This window comes from Hibiscus syriacus, unplaced genomic scaffold, assembly GCF_006381635.1.
Source record: "Hibiscus syriacus cultivar Baekdansim isolate YM2019G1 unplaced genomic scaffold, ASM638163v2 tig00110450_pilon, whole genome shotgun sequence".
Lineage (NCBI taxonomy): Eukaryota > Viridiplantae > Streptophyta > Magnoliopsida > Malvales > Malvaceae > Hibiscus > Hibiscus syriacus.
Window position 1 is genome coordinate 10,081,642 of NW_024062743.1, and position 18,121 is coordinate 10,099,762.

The following is an 18,121-nucleotide window of genomic DNA, read 5'->3' on the forward strand; positions in this document are numbered from 1 at the left end:
AACATTATTAATATCGATATGACGCATGTGCCAATGCTTGATAACAGTAGTGGCCAAAACAATTCTAATTGTTGCTGCACGAACAACAAGACTAAAAGTTTCTCTAAAGTCAGTCCCAACTTGCTGAGAATATCCCTTGGAAACCAGATGAGCATTTAACCTGTCTACCCAACCATCAACTTCTTGACCTTAAAAGGCCATTTGTATCCCATTGGTTTACGATTTTAGGGCAAGGGTTGTAGCTCCCATGTGTTGTTCTTTAAAAGAGCAGTATACTCCTCCTGATTAGCACGATTCCACCCAGGATGTTCAATGGCTTCAAAAACATCATTCGGTTCTCTATTTTCAACTTCTTCTACAAACACTTTTGGTTTGAACACCTTACATTTCCCTTAGTAACCATTGGGTGAGCATTGCGAACATTTGTGGAAGACAATAGATTTGTGGAAATGTTGTGTTGTGGAGATGGCTATAATGGAGGTGGCTATAATGGAGGTGGACTTGTGGAAGTAATGATATGTAGATATGGAAGAGATGGAGATGAACTTGTGGAAGTGTTTCTTTATGAAGATGGATGTAATAGAGGTGGACTTGTAGAAGTAGTGATATGTGGAGATGAAAGAGATGGAGATCAATTTGTGGAAGTTTTATTTTGTGAAGATGAATGTAATTGAGGTGGTTTTGTAGAAGTAGTGATATGTGGAGATGAAGGAGATGGATGTAATAGAGGTGATGAAAATGAGAGGGTAACTTGGTCAGCTGCTTACTGCATAAAGTGAAACTGTTGATTAGATGTTGTTGGTAAGTGTTGGGATTTTCGATGAAGTTCAAATGAAGAACCAAATAATTTGCCAAGAGAGGGTGTATTGGCCTTTTAAGATTATGAAGTAAGGAGTAAAAAGATAGATAATTTGCTCATAGATTTATAGTTGTTCGACTTCTCAACCAAGTCTACATCCACTACCTTTGCTCCTCACTAAGGATTTTCTAACAAAATCACTAATTTGTTCTTCCTTTTTCTAGGAAAAATAGATAACCTTTACGACTCCCTAGCTTTTCAAAGGCTAAGCTGGAACAATCCCCTTTACAAAGGTAAATAAATGTCAACAAGAAAAACCTCTCAAAAGGAAGGTGTTTACAAAGATTTAAGCTCAAAAGAAAACAAATAAAAGATTTGCAATAAGCTCAAAACACAAATATTTACAACATAAAGGAATATAAGAATGAAAAGTTTTTCTCTTGTGTTTGATTGCTTGGATAGGTGTTGTCCAACCTTCTTCAAGTGTCCTCAACTTGTTTTTATATATTGGAATGAGTTTATGGCTGTTTCTAGCCGTTAGGGATGTTTTGGAGCCGTTGGAAATTAATTTTCTACAAAATAAAACTGCTAGGACAGGGAGCATCGGTACTCCTTTAATGAGTATCGATACTACCTTTGTAATATTTAAATAAACTAGTTGTTAAAGACCGTTGGGTTTCACATGTATCGATACTATGCTTCATGGTATCGATACCATTGTGTAAAGTAGTAACGGTACCTATTTTGCATTATGAAATGAGCAATTTGGAAAACAACAGGTATCAATACTACCTAGAGAGTATCGATACTTCTCTTACCTTTGGTATCGGTACCACATGAACAGTATCGGTACTACGTACCCAGAAAACCTGTTTTGTGCCCAAATTCTAATTTAATGGACTTTGAATTATTTTTGAAAACTTTGAATAAATTCAATCAAGTCCAAAAACATTTTGCTTTAATTTGTTATATCAAATTATTATAAAACATGGTTCAACAATAAGGCACTTCCCTGAGGTGAAGATGATGAAGACATATTTTGCAAATAACCATTAGTAGAAAAAGAACTTAAAACAGGTTGACTAGTGTTAGCACATGGATTGAAAAAGAACGCTTACCCATACTCTTCTTAGCACAATGTGAATCAGTTAGAACAGACTGCTTATTAAAATAGGAAAAAATAGATTCTCCAAACTTGACCTGCCGAGATATATAGACTCTTCCAGTAGAATCTAAACACTTATAACGCTTATGCATAGAATAATAACCCTTCCAAGATTTATTTATTTTAGAATATTTCTTAAACTTTGGTTTTAATGAAATTTCGGATTTAAACTTAAGTAATGTTTTCTAATTTCTAACATGATAATTTTTTAGAAGTTAATTTAATAATGGATATCCATGAGGAGCAAGTTCTAATTCGGATTTTGTGGATCCGACCTATTTCTTCTAGGTTGGGTAAGCGGAGTTATATTTAGTGGTATCAAAGCCCGATTCCTCGGACGGTGAGCTCAACCATATAAAATTTTTAACCAAAATGATTTTTACCTACATACAAATATTTTCGGGCAGAAAATGAGATTTACAGAATAAAATTATATTTTTTCTCTTTTTTATTTTTAGTATTTTTAAAGAGTAAATAAATGTTTTAAATCGGAACTCCAAGTACCAATTATGATCTTAGGTTTAACCTTTTCTAGATAGTTCTCTATGTCAATTCGTACGAGTACTCGTTTAGCGACTAGTCATGGTCAAGGTAGACCTACTGGTTTAGACTGACTCAGATTAGAGGTTCAAGTAAGTCAACAGTGGGGCAACTAGAGTTGGTGTATTCTACGTGAAAACATAAGGATTGGGACGACCCACACGTTATTGCGGGTACTTTCTTTATTCATTCTATTTCCTTCAAGTTAAATTTGAGCTCAATTTTTTCTTTAACAAGGGGAGAGTTGTAATACCCCAATTTTTTCCAAAATTCAAAACTCTAAAATTTGAGAATTAATTCTTCAAATTCTTAAATTGAACCTTGGGACTAAATTGAATTGTCAAAGAATTAAGTGACCATTTTATAAAACAAGTAAAGTTTTGGGCCTCTTTAGAAAACCCTAAGAATTTAGGGATTAACCTTGTAATTTCTTTATTTTTATTATGTATCAAACCCTAATGTACCTTTTTTTCCTTTTCATTTTTCTCGTGTCTCCTGTCGCCCCTCTCCCTTGAAAAAATTTGTAAGTAAAACCCCAAAACTCCCCCTTTATCCTTCACTTTCACATTTAATTCTCAAATTCAATAGATTATATTATTATTTTCTAGAATTTTGTTTACGTCGATTCCTCTTCTTTCAAAGAAATAAAATTTTCGATCTTGTTTCAATTACCCTATTTTATTATTGTCAAGCCTCAATTTAGGGTTAAACTTTTCAATGACTAAATTGAAATTTTTCTTAAATTTTAAATCGAATTCATAAGTGAGGAAAAATCAAGGACTTGAAGGATGATTTTACCTTTTTATTTATGGTTAGGTTATAAACCCCTAATCTGGAAAGGCATTCATACTTTCCTAATTTAGAAAGTTTTCTCTCTCTACACTTTTAAAATTTTCTCTACTTCAAGAAAACTTCCATCGTCGTTTCACCGTCGATTAGTTCTCCGTTTGCTACATCGTTTGCATCATTGTGTTCTTTGAGCTGTGATGAGTCGACCAATGTCCTTGGAATCTTCATTGTCATCGACCTGTGCAATTGTGAGAAGAGTAAAGATCCGGTCGTTTGCGTTTTAATATTTCCACAATTCTCAGTCATAAAAAAATACTTGTGACTCTCTGACCTTTAAAATTTAATTATGTAAATTTTGGTGGTCGTCTAACCACCGTAGACTGTCGTACGCGCCATACACGCCTCCCCCTAAGTGTGGGCTTCATTTGCCGCCTAGGGAGTTCTCTGAACCGACTGGACTAATCCGAGTCGAGCCAAACCAAGCTATCGAGCTGAGCCGAGATGAGCTATCGACCTGCTAAGATGAGCCACCGAGCCGAGCTGGGCTGAGTCACTGAGTCAAACCTCTGAGTTGAAGCCACCACGTCGAGTCATTGACCGGCGTTAACTGAGCGTTGATTGGTCGTTGACATTTTTCAAGACCACCTATCCTGAGGTTTTTTGATGTTCTGATTTTGTTTTTGTGGTATGTTCTTCCAAATCTAAACCCGATAAGTTGTTCTTCAATGTTTTATTTTTTTATTCGATCTGATTTTCATGTTTAAGCTCCGTTTATGATGTAATTCTTTTGGCCATGTGTCTGAGACATTATGGAACATTAAATTCAAGTTCAAGAGTGATCAAGTAGTGTTAAATAAATGACCGACGTAGCACAGAAATTGAGATAATACTTTACTACCCTATGCATATTTTATGGTATATGTTGGTAATTAGTTAGTGTATGAATAAATAAGAGTTGGATAGGTATTATGGTTAGTTAATCTGACTTACTTTGATTTCGTCATAATGTTAAGGAATTGATTAAGACTCGAATAACCCGTAAAATGAACTAGAGGACCAATATAATTTTAAGTTGAATAAAGTTCCTCTAAACCTTAAATTCTGATTTTTCCCTATTAAGAGTTTTTATACTGTAAATATTTTGATGATATATGGAGAAAATACCCTTGAGGTTTAAAAAGGACGTGGATTTCTTCTAATGGTGGAAATAATCTAAGAATTAAGATTTGATCTAATAGGATTACCAATTTACCTGTTAAACTCCTAATTTTTTTGGGAAATTTCTAGCAGTGACTTTTTAACCTCTGAAAAGGTACGATCCAATTTTTTTTATTTTTGAGCAACTCCTGAAGACTATTTATTTAAAGCATTCTATATGAATGAATTTATTAAAAATAAAAAAAGACCCCGAGCTTTAACTTGACTGAAATACCCTCGAGTTTTGAAATGTCCTAAGTACCCTCATGACTTGGATTAAGTGAATTACTTTGGATAAGTTCTAAAAATATCAGTAAAGCTTTAAGTGTTACAAAGGCCACAAGGATTATGTAGTACGACCTAGTTATGTCAGTTATTCCTAATACATGTCCAATATAAGAATAAAGTTAAATAAATAACGTTAGAATACACATGAATCCCCTTGGGCTATGTGTAAGGAATTTAAGAATATAAAATGTTCAACTTCAAGGTGCAGATGGAATTAAGGAATCAACATCCATGAAGTGTTTCTGTAAGAGTTTTGGGTATATACCACAATGATGATACCTATGTAGTTCGATTGGATTTGGGAGTGGATTAAGTTATTAGAAATCTCAAACACAACAAATTTTCGTCTATCCTTATTAAGTCGTTTTGCTAGAATTTCTTCAAGAATCAAAGTGATTAAAATGCCCCTTCATGTATGAATATTGGAACCTTTTTCTTATATATCTAAAATTGTGAATAGCCCTAATGTCACAGTTCCTGAATACTCTGTTGATGTATATGAATCCTAAATTACCGATGTATCAGCTCTCGAATGTCTGATTTGATCTGTTAGCTATCTCCCCCTTTAATAGATATCTCAATCGTGAAATCAGTTTGAAATCTATACTAAGTTCTACCTACTATTTTCTTGTAACTATCAAGTACTCTTAAGAAATAAATTGGGCCCTCTAGTGTGTTCCATGCTCATTTTATTTTCTTTGATTTAAAAATGAGATAGTTTTCTCTGATTTTAAACGTATGACCCTATTATATGAAATATAAGTGCAATCTCTTATTTATGTTTTCTAATACAATTATGTCTAGATCATGATTTTTCTGATATTATCGTTTTACTATTCTGGGGTTGGTTATTGGATGAAGTGTCTCAGGCATAGTCTATGACTTATAAGACCTTACCACATGCTCCTATTCTTTGTTTACAGGGTAAGTCCTTACCGCAAGCTCCTCTACTTTGTGTATAGGGTAAGTCCTTACCGTAGGATCATAGGCTATCAGTATCAGGTCCTTACCGAGTGTACATGTGGGTGTATGGTTTCGAGGAACCTACACTTTATGTTGTTTGGATGGAGGGCAATCATATATTTTCAACTAAATTTACGGTCCCTTTAAAAGTTTGTTTTACTGAAATAAATTACATGTACATTATTCTCTGTACTGAAGGAACACACTAAACTCTTCAAACTCTTCAACTTAGCCTCTAAGATATATCTTTGTTTGACATCTTCTGATCTAGATACTTTTCGACTATTACTTTGAGGATCAATAAATAAATTTAAAAGACTTTTATGGAGCCTGTAAATACCAGTATCGTTATGGAAATTTTCTTATATTACCATATAATTGTTTGTCCTTTAGCATCATTTGGTAGTTATGTATTACTGAGCTTTCCCAAAGCCCACTATGTCACTTACCATTTCAAGTTAGAGGAAATGATTTTGTGCTCTTATCGATATTAGTTGGGAGTTCCTCCAGCGTTGCTTGTGGAGTACGACATATGTAATTAGGAGACATGTAGGTTACAATTGTTTTCATATCAGTCTGAAACTTGTTTTTACACTATGTATTATTGAATTATGTTTTAATGTCTGAATTTATTTATATATTAAGATTAATTTATGATTTCAAATTTTGATTGGTTAAAATTTTTTTTTCTCGGAGAATGAGTCACTCTGATGGCCCTAATGTGGCACCTAGATGGAATCTGGTCTCCCGTATCAGTATGAGGGTGTTACAATTATTCTCTGTAAAGGCTGGTTTTCGATCTTATGTTGAAATCAGATACTTCTTCAAAAAAAAATTATCGGCGTTTGTTTCTATCTCTATGGCTTCAATCCCGTCAATGAACATAAGGAGACGTCAATCCAAAAATTAAGTTACAGCCCCCCGCCGTTGCCAACTCATTTTGAATCGAATCAGGCTACGAGAATAAACCAAGCTGATCCAGTTCGACCCGCTATTAGAGTCGATCGTGGAAACCGTCGCATTCATTGTTAGAGTTATTTTGTTATGGTGTGCCTCTTGTTGTGCTATAGAAATTGTTTGGTGTATTTTTCTAATTGCTTGGCATGATCTATGTTTGAATTCGGATTATTCAAATGATATATGCATGTTTATTGATTAGTATACACTTCGGATGTGACTTAAGAATACATGATAATTGTTATTCTTTAGTATGTGATTCATGTTGGTTTGTCGGATAGTTATGTGATGCTTTTAGATACACAGGAAAATTTAATCATTCAAATCAGATTGGAAACTTATTTAATTGGTTGATATATCACATTGGGTTGGATATTTATGATCGGGGAAATTCAGTGGATTCACTATTCGGGATGAATTTCACTTCAGATTTTGAGTGGATTCACCCTTCGGGATGAATTTTACTTCGGATTTTCAGCGGATTCACCCTTCAGGATGAATTTCACTTCCGATTATCAATGACTCCTTTCAAGGAGGACTTCACTTCTGATAGTGCGAGTAGAGAGTGATTCTGAGGAACCATTTCATATCGGGATCATTTCCATTTGCATATCATTTATACCCTGAAATATTGTTGATTCAAATTATGAATATGACTTGTGATCTGGTACTTGTGTGTTGTTTGCACTTTAGAGACGCACTAAGCTTAATAGCTTACACCCCTTAGTTTGTTTTTCAGATACTCGAACTTGTGATATTCGATACTTGGAGAATCACATTCATTATTCAGATAAAAATATTATTTCAATATGATTTTTATTCAACATGTCAACGTAGTAGCCATAGAGGATGGAGAGATTCCCCAAGTCACTGCACATCATAATGCATTCATAGGAGGAAACCATGCGGTGGTTATCATTTCAGAGGATGGTTGAAACAAAGGTGCAAAACAGAATAATCGTACTAAGGTTAATAGAAGAGAGGTGGGGGACAGTAGCAAGGGGTTGAAGGTTAAAAAAAAGAACAAAGATTTCAAGTTCTCCCCGGCAATTTTGACGGATTGGTTGCGGAATACGATGTTGAATCCTCAACGTGATTATAGAACGTAACAAGGAGGATGTTTCTCTAATGTGCGTGAAAAAGGAATGGATGAAGGAATCCCGCCAGCAGTGGAGCATTCGGTGATGGTAACGGAAGAATTCTCACTCCCAGATAGCGAGAATGCTAACCCGAATATTCCCCAGTAATGGTGTGCTCTCGGTTTTTCTTTTTTCTTTAATGGTTAAGTTTCTTTTTTGGAATTGTCAAGGAGCTGGAAGCTCTAACTTTAGGCGCTACTTTCGTGAACATTGTCGAACAAGTTGACCTGGAGTTGTTGCATTGTTGGAAACTCGTATTAGTGGAATGACTGCAGATAAAGCTATTCGGGCATTCAGTTTTCAAAATTCGTTTAGAGTTGAAGCGCATGGGATTAGTGGCGGAATTTGGATTCTTCGGAAAGACGGGATTGATGTTGAAATTCTAACAATTTCGTATCAATTTATTCATGGTAGATGTTGGTCTGCTAAAGTATCTAGATGGTTATATTTTACGGCAGTTTATGCGAGTTCTCAAGTGGAGAAATGACGCTTAGTATGGAGACATCTTATGAACCTTGCTCCCAGCGAAAATGAAGCTTGGATCATGGGCGGTGATTTTAATTCCATCCTTCACCTTGATGAGAGGGAGGGAGGCTCTAGTCGTGGATCATGAGTAAATAAGTCATTTGCAGATTTTATTTTCGATATGGGATTAATCGAAGTGGACTATAGGGGATCTCCGTTTACGTGGAGGAGATGAAATCTTTGTAAACGGTTAGATCGTCGTCTTATGAATAGTTGTTGGGCTGAAGCATTCCCGGGTACTATGGTGTTGCACCTTGACAGAGTGGGTTCGGATCATTGTCCTCTCTTTCTGCAAATACAGAATATCTCGAGAATACATGGAATCAGGCCGTTTCACTTTATTGCCGCTTGGCAACATCATCCTCAATTCAAGAGCCTCATTTCAGAAGCTTGGAATCAGGATGTAGATGTATTAACCAATATCAATTCCTTCAAGAGAAAAGCTATCGAATGGAACTTGGAGGTGTTTGGGCATATTGGGAGGAAGAAAAAAGAATTACTGGCACGATTACGAGGTATTGATAAGGCCCTAGACTCAGTTTATTCTCGGCGATTGGTGGACTTGCATTCCAAGTTGAAAAGTGAGCTGGAAGAAGTCCTTCAAAATGAGGAAAGTTTGTGGTTTTAGAAGTCTAGAAATCAATGGATTCTCCAGGGGGATAAAAACACAAAATTTTTCCATGCATGCACGGTGATGATACATCGGTATAATTATGTTGGTGCGCTCAAAACATCGGATGGTAATTGGGTGTCGGATACACAAGTGCTTTGTTCGATGGCAGTTAATTTTTACAAGGAGTTATTCACTAGTACCAATGATTATGAGATTGAGTACTCGGTCCAGGGGTGTTTTCTGGTAATTTCTAATTGTAAGTTGAGCAACCTTACGAGACCTTTATTCACGGAATAAATTTGTGACGTCCTATTTAGCATGAGTCCGCTAAAGGCGCTTGGAGTTGATGGGCTACATGTTTTTTTCTACCAAAGGAAATGGGATATTGTAAGTTTCAGTGTGTGTAGATTGATCCAGAATATTTTTGCAGGAGGGATGTTTGATAATGAATTCAACCGCACCCTTTTGGTGTTAATACCAAAAGTTAAAGCACCTAAATCTTTTAACCAATTTCGCCCTATTAGTCTATGCTCGGTATTATATAAGTTGGTTACAAAGATTATTATGCATCGACTGAATCCTCTGATGAGCCACTAGATATCGGAGACCCAGACGAGTTTTGTTCCAGATAGGTCAATCACAAATAATATTATTGTTGCGTAAGAGGTAGTGCACTCCATGAGATTAAAAAAAAGGAAGGATAGGCTACATGGCCATAAAAATCGATCTAGAGAAAGCTTACAACCGACTGGAATGGCCTTTCATCGAAGAAACTTTAAGAGAACTTCACATACTGGAGATCCTAAGACTTCTTATTATGCGTTGTGTAACTTCTGTCTCGACCCAGGTACTTTGGAACGGTGCTATGTTGGATTCGTTTTCTCCCAAAAGAGGATTGCGTTAGAGTGATCCACTTTCACCTTATTTATTCGTGATGTGCATGGAGAGGTTGTCACATACGATATCGAGAGCAGTCAATAATGGGGAATGGAAGCCTATTCGTCTATGTTGTTATGGGTCTGCTCTCTCTCATATTTTCTATGCGGATGATTTGGTACTTTTTGCGGAGGTGTCTATGGAGCAATATAACATTATTCGGAATATCTTGGACCTATTCTGCAAGTTTTCGGGTCAAAAAATAAACATTCAGAAATCTACCATCTATTACTCGAAGAATACGGCATTGGATTTAAGAAATTCCATCAACTCAGCTTTCGGGTTCCAAGAAGTTCAAAATTTGGGGAAGTATCTTGGAGTACCTCTACAACATTCTCGGATTATGAGGGCATCGTATAGTTATATTGTTTCGAGAGTTCGGGATAAACTCACAGAGTGGAAGGCAAAATCGTTGTCCTTGGCAGGAAGGATCACATTAGCAAAAGCAGTACTATCGTCGATTCCCTTTTATTCCATGCAATCTACTAAGCTTCCGAAAGGGATTTGTGATGAGATCAAAAGATTAATTCGGGGTTTTATTTGGGGTCGTACTGAATCCGGAGGAGGAGTATCTCTTGTTAAATGGGAGACTGTTTGCAATCCAATAATTAAGGGTGGTCTCGGCATGAAGAAATTAAGCACTCAAAATGATGCATTTCTTATTAAGATAGCTTATAAATTAGTAGTTAATCCCCGACCAATTGTGGGCTAGAGTGCTAAGAACTAAGTATAAATGGGTGGATTTGATCCTCGAATCCATTAATCGTGCAGGCAGCTCGCATCTTTGGAGGGGCATCGTTCACGTATGGCAAGATGTTCGACAAAGCTTGGCTTGGAATATTGGCAATGGGCGTATTGTGAATTTTTGGTGGGATGATTGACTTAGTGATATGGGGCCTTTGGAAAAATATATTGTGAATCAAGCTGAGAGAGCCAATCTTTCGAATAGCTCGGTAGCTGCTATAGTCGAAGGGCATGGGCAATGGCGATGGGAGGATATTATCGATAGAGTACCAAGCGATATTGTGCATAGAATTGCTGCAACGATGCCTCCTCAGCAGAATTGTAGAAAAGATACGCTGGGTTGGAAATGGAGTGTTGATCTACATTTCTTAATTAAATCAGCTTATGAGTTGAAGCATGAATGTCAAGATGACGATACGCATAAGGTATGGGTAGTAATAGCGACGTACCGAGGGTTACAGAGGATAAAGATCTTCTTATGGCTACTAGCGAAGGATCGATTACTTACGAATACGGAAAGAGTAAGACGTCATATGGTATCTCATTCATGTTGTGGAATTTGTGGGCATTCAAGTGAAACAACGGATCATCTATTTCGCCAATGTCAAGTTTCCATGGTAATTTGGGCATCTTTAATTAAAACTGAAAAATTAGATGACTCTTTCACAAGAGATCTTAGAGAATGGTTACAGATTAATATCGCTTCCCCGGGGTTTTATGCGAGAGAAGAAGGGGATTGGGATTTATTGTTTGGATCGATTCTGTGGTTAATTTGGAAAGACCGGAATAGGAGGATTTTTTATCCGGAGTACATTGAGAATGATTCTGTGCTATTGTGCGGTAGGCGACTAAGCCGTGAAGCTAATAGTGCATTAGATTCGGCCTTATCATTAGCTCAGTCTTCTCGTCGTTTGTTGAATACGTTTGATCCTTGGATTCCGCCTCCTCTCAATTGGTGTAAGGTTAATACTGATGGTTCACGAAAAATAGGTGATGGATTTGCTACATGTGGGGGTGTCATTAGATCCTCGAATGGTGGTTGGATGATTGGTTTCTCTAAAGCGATCGGTATTTGTTCTATTGTTGAAGCGGAATTGTGGGGTATCCATGAAGAACTTTCTCATGCTTGGAATCTTGGGGAGAGGAAAGTAATGGTAGAAACCGATTGTTTGGAGGCTGTTCGAATGTTGCAGGAAAGTTATAGAAGAGCTTCGATCATCACGCTTCTTGATTGTGTTAAGGAGTTGATACATCGGGATTGGAATGTGGTTTTGAAGCATATTCATCGGGATGCAAACAAGGTGGCTGATACGTTAGCGAAGTTAGCTACAGCGAGGGGTGAAGTCCATATGGTTTTCACTACTCCGCCAATGGAGGTCGTCGATTTTGTGCAACAAGAAGCTGCTGGCTGTGTTTTGACACCAGCGTTTTAATTCGTGTATTTTTTCCTCTTGTTTCATCAAAAATAATAATAATAATGGTTATCCGTGAGAAACAAGTTCCAATACGAATTCTCTTGATCCAACATATTTCTTCTAAGTCGGGTAAAGGGGTTACATGATGATATAAATAAATAATAAAGAGCAAAATTATATAATTTTATCATGATGAATAATTGTCTTAGAAGCAAATTCGTCCTGACATGTGTAATTACTATAAGGGAAAAACACAACTGAAGTTAATACATTCTCTCCAAGAATTCATGCACTCAAAAATTGGAATCAACTTTAGCCGTACTGCTCAATGTAGAATTCTGTGTATTACCAACAATATATACACAAGCTAAGAAATGTTGGAAATTGTAAAATATAAAGTTCGATAATATTTTATCGGAGGAACTTGACTAAGAAAAAACACAAAATTCAAACCGGAGCATATCAAATGGTTTCTACTTAATGTGGAATTATATGTATTACCAACAATCTATACGCAAGCTAAGAAACGCATCCAAGTTGGAGAGAGTTGAAGAATTTGATCACCATGTTCCACCCCATTAAAAGCCAGCTTCCACAGTTCTGCATCAAACAAACTACCTGATCTCTTAGCCACCTTGGCCGGTGGAGCAACCGCCATGGATTCATCAGTATCCCCTACCATGCTCCAAGAAGTTGACGAGGGCGGTCGATCATATGATCTGTCCCTCGGTAATGAGTCCTTCCCCGTCAGGCGTTGCACCAGGCTCGTGAACTCCTCCGGTCTAACATGGATGATCTTCGGCGACCTCAGATAGATCACCACAGGCTTACTTACCTTGCCGCTGCTGCCGATTCTATTTTGAATATTATTATGCGACGATTTCTTGATCATTAATGAAGAATCGCTAACCTTTAACGGAAAAGGCCTTGGACCCTGCATCGAAGATCTTCCTCTAGTGGAGTGTTTGATTTCGCAACTTTCACTATTAAAACTCATCTTGTTTTCTCTCTTCTTCTAAGACTGAACTGAACTTATATGTATATTGGTAGTGCACAAGTAAGAAGGAGTCCAACCAGGATTGCTAAAAAAATGGCCTACAAAACTGGGTCTCTTGATTTGAAACGGTCTATGGAATTTTGGTAGACTCTGCCGGCCATGCTTTTTCAAAAGAACTTCGTTTAAAACCTTTTGGTTGAACACGAAGAGAAGACGACAAATTTGATCAGTAAAGTCAAGTTCATTAATTTCTTTTCTTTTTTGGTCTATTTAAACCACGTCAACCAACTTTGTTTTGTTTTACAAATAATTTCAACTTCAAACATCCTCAAATATACCAGAAACTTTCATTTGTTTCCAGAAATTCACTATTGGTAGAAATATTTCGTAGTTTTTAAAAACAAAATTATTTAGCATACAGTAAGTAATACACTTAAATTTCACAGGAAAGTAAGACATAAGACTGAAGTAAAAATATATATAATCGAAATAAATTTTTTAATTTTTGAAGGAGAAAACCATATTAAATATTAAAAGAAATAGAATGTGATAATATTTTAATATTTGATAAGAGAATTTTATTATAGTTTATTAGTTCATTTAATTTGATGCGATTAATTTAGATTTAAACCATCAAATATAAATGAAAGATAAAGGTGAAAATAATAAATATATGGTTGGCCGGGCAATCTATCATCGAATAATCTAACAATTGATGGATACCTAATCAAGAATAAGTAATGCTTATCATCCGGCTGTTGAAGTCAGCTGATCATTTTGCAAGTGATTAGTTTGTAGACTTGTACAATATATGGGTTAGTTGCTTGATGATTTCATATAGATTTATATATTGATTTTTTTATCGATTTCGAGGGTCAAATTATTTTTTTTTAAAATTAAATGATTTATTTCATTTTATAGAAAAATAAAATTATTTTGAATTAAAAATTTTATAATTTTTAAAATAAAAAGTATTTAAAACATTAAATATAAATATATTAAAAAATAAAAATTAAATTACTCAAAAACATTAAATATATTTACTAAAAATATTAAACATACTATTAAAAAATTTAAAATATATTATACTCTATAAAATAATAAAGACTTAATAAAAAAATAAGCACCTAAATTATGTATCGAAATATGTGTGTACAACCCATTCCCCTTCCCCTTCCCCGTCTTATTCCTTTTATAGTTGTCGACTGACCAACCGTGGCCTTCACCGCCACCATCATCAACACCGACATCGACCCCCGACCAAACCCTCGTTGGCCTTTCGTCGTAATATGTCACCATTTGTCGTGGATGAGCGTTCAAAGGTTTATCGGATATTGTCGTTGTTCTTCGTCAATTTCGACTGATTCTAACATCCATAAGCCACACTACCGCCACTATTCAAACCACTGTTCAATTCTGATAAAAACTCAACCGTTCGACAATGATGATAATGGCCGACAATCTGGTTAGGAAATTAAAATTGGAAATTAGGGATTTGGATATTGTGGATTTTAGATTTAGGGATTTTTTGTGACAGTAAGGACGATGAATTTATCAATGGGTGGGTTGCGACAGGTGGGTGACCATTCGACGATGACGATAGTAGCCGGAGATGGTCAATGACGGTTGGAAATGGGGTTAAAATGAGAGGTTCTAGTTTTTTAAGGTTTTTTTTATAATTTTAGTAAAACAAATTAGGTTTTTTAATAAATAAATTAAACATTTTTTTATTTTTTGCTTTTTTAATTAAAAGTAATGTTTTTATTATTAAAATTTTTTTAAAAATAAATAGTAGACATCTAAAAGTATAATTAAGAAAACATTAGACACCTAATTTTAACGAAAAAAATATTTAAACACTAAAATATTTTTTGAGACATAATTTGATCACTTATTTTTGTATTAAGCTAACAATAAATTATAAATTATTAAAAAAAACATTTGCACCACATTTTTCGCAAGAAAGCGTCGGATATGAGGATGTCTTTAGTCCCCACTCCCTAGTGAACAGATATATCATATCATAAACCCTTTACCCCCATCAATATAAATCAAAGCTTATATAGAATAAAAAAGTTGAAGAAATTCTTCACCATTAGTAACGTAGTACTTCCCCTTATTTGTTGACATATTAGTATTAAATATATGGGTAAAGTACATAAATGGTCATCTAATTATAGGATGTTATTTTGTTAAGTCTTCGACTATTAAAATTTACAAAATAGTCCTTTGACTATAGAACACTACTTTGTTGAGTCATTTGACTATTAAAAGTTACAAAATGATCATCCAACTATTCATATTTTCCAAACACATTCTTTTTCGTTAAAGAATTAGCAGCCTTCTAAGTTAGACGTTAACCTGCTGATTGAAACATGATAAAATCTGATCACAAAATCGTTTGAGCTATATTTTGGATCGAGTTTCCATTTACATAATGTCGTCCATCCAGTTCTTGAAACAATATGTTCTAGAGGTAGTGTTTGAAAGTAATGACAGTGCTAGTAGACATAATTAAAGTGTGATTTTGTCATAACGCAATCATCAAGTTAACATTTAACTCAAAAAATTATCAATTTTTCAACATATGAACAGTTGAAGGACTCAACAAAATGTCATCCTATAGTCGAGGGATAATTTAATAACTTTTAATAGTAAAGTGTCTACAAAAAATAATGTCCTATAGTCAATGGATCATTTGTGTACTTTACCCTCTATATATTGTATTAACTTTAAGATATCGACTAAAATTTAATTTGGTTAGGATGATTATTATTATTATTTATTATTTGCCCTTCAGTTCCAAGGCTTAGCCCTGATTAATCTAGACCGACCCGAGTTGCACACCTGATTTTGGTGGATAAGTCTCCCAGCGGGGATTTTCTGCATACACAAAGACTTGAACCTGAAACCTTGGTGATTCGGATGATTATTATTAACTCTATGTATCGACTAAATTTGATTTTTAAATAATTTAATAATATAATTTTTTTAATATTTTTTATATTTAGCTTTTTAAATATTAAAGTTGTATGATCAAGTTTATTTATTCTATAAATTTAAAAAATCCTAGTTCAATTATTTACACTTAAGCTTGAGGTCTAATTTAAAGATAAATGGCTAATAAATAAACAAAATAAAATCAGGGAATGCTCAAGTAAACTGACGGACCATTCTAATTATACATTAAAATACTTGAATTCAATTTGTTTGAATTTCACGATGCTTGAACTGAATCTAAGTTATTTTTTAACAGAATTCAAATAACTCAAAAAGTGATGTAGGGGGATCCGAGACAGATGATGCTGAGCTGTCAGATTGCACGTTGATGGCACTGAGATACCATGAGTTGGCAGATCAGCGCAAAGGCGGGAATTGATTGTGACATGTTCCTCATTGGGGTCGTTTTGAGTATGTTTCAGTCTTTTGGCCATAACTTTGGCTACAGGTGTCAGAATCGCGCATAAGACCCCAATCCGGAAAGCTCTTTTCGACGCGCACGCTCTCTACATTTGAGCTACGCTCCATGTGGCCTTTTTTTCAACCTCAAATTCTGCCAATTTTTTCCTCCGAATCACTAGATTTAGTTATTTTTTACTATTTATGGTAATATTTCGATTGTTAATTAGGAAGTCAATTTAAATCCGATTTAGGCCGGATTTTTGAGAGATTGCTTATTTTATTTCGAATTTCAATTTAGAGTGATTTTCGGGATTTTGCTATTTTTGGCAAAATTCGAATAAAGACGATTTTTTTGCTATAACAGTCCAGCTTGTGGACTGCTTTTTGGATAGTTTTGATTTTATAATATTTTATTAAACCTTATAGACTTTTTCTCTGGTTTTTGGGCGAATTTTCTCTTGTGAATCGTCTGTCGGAGCTAGCCTACAGGATAATCACTATTCTGTCTTATGATTGATCATCTAAGTACCAAACTTTCCGGTTTTACGATTATCTTTCTTATGATTATAACATAAATGGTTCAATGCATTATGGTTTGGCGGTTGATAAGGAATCAAAACCATATCAGTTTAGGGTAAAATCTTACGTTCATGCAGCAAAAACTGCAGTTTATTTGTTTATTTAGTTCTTACATCCTTGTGGGTTGTTGAGATTCGACAGAATGGTGATATGCTCTTGTTAACTATAACTGCATGACAAGCAAAACAAAATCATAACTGAAACTTGTCATTTCAAATATATATAAAGCAAAATGATTCCGCCTACCTTTTTATTCATCAATTAATTTCCAAATTCCAACCATATAATATATCCTCATGAACCAAACTTCAGTTCCACGAAGGCGTTCATGGCCGTCACTCCGTTCCCTCTCCTGCTCCATCGTCCGCTGCAGAAGGAGCTCCTCCGCTTTCGGGGAGGTTTGTCGGAGGGCGACAGCTGAGTGTGCGGTTATTTGCTGCTGTTTCCCTTTGGAGACAGCCAAGGTTTTAGTTTTAGCGATTTACAAGATCCCCGCAGGGATATGCAGCCGTGCTATCAGTAAGGTGCAGCAGCGAAAGTTGAGGAAAAAGGGGTCGGTTGAGCCGTGCAACCGGAAGGGCGGTTGTGGTTGCGGATGCGATGATGATAGGGATTTTCAGATTCAGACTGTGGAGAGGGTGGATAGCTCGGAAGAGAGTCAGAAAGCTGTCAAGGAACTGGAAAAAGAGATGTTGAAAAAGTTTTACGGAAGTGGATTTTGGAGAAGTCCTTCTAATTGTCGATGGAGAAGATAAAAAAAAATCTTTTTTGGACCATTTGTTGCTCATTTTCTGATATCTGGATATAAATAACTCCACTTTCGGATTTTCTGATATCTGGAAATGAATGGGAAAAAATTGAAAATGGATTTTGTTGATGATGATAATAAAAGTTGAATTGCTCTCGACTCGTGATTAGTCAAGTTCTCTATATTTTTGCTTGCTCATTTTCTCTCTTTTTCCTGGTTATTTTCTATCATCCCACGGTCATTTATTGCTGGTTTTCGGTCGTCACATTATAATATTTAAAACTGGTTCAGAATTAATAAAAAAAAATTGTACCCACTCGAGGTT

The 18,121-nt window shown here is 35.4% G+C and overlaps 2 protein-coding genes across 2 annotated transcripts; one reads left to right on the forward strand and one right to left on the reverse strand.

Moving 5' to 3' along the window:
• Nucleotides 1–12,578: 12,578 nt before the first annotated feature.
• Nucleotides 12,579–13,067, reverse strand: LOC120126103 (VQ motif-containing protein 8, chloroplastic-like). Its single transcript, XM_039144398.1, has one exon. It carries the CDS (start codon nt 13,065–13,067, stop codon nt 12,579–12,581), a length of 489 nt encoding a protein of 162 aa, XP_039000329.1.
• Nucleotides 13,068–17,344: 4,277 nt separating this feature from the next.
• On the forward strand, nt 17,345–17,803 carry LOC120126218. The gene has a single exon (XM_039144471.1). It carries the CDS (start codon nt 17,345–17,347, stop codon nt 17,801–17,803), a length of 459 nt encoding a protein of 152 aa, XP_039000402.1.
• The last annotated feature ends 318 nt before the right edge of the window (nt 17,804–18,121 follow it).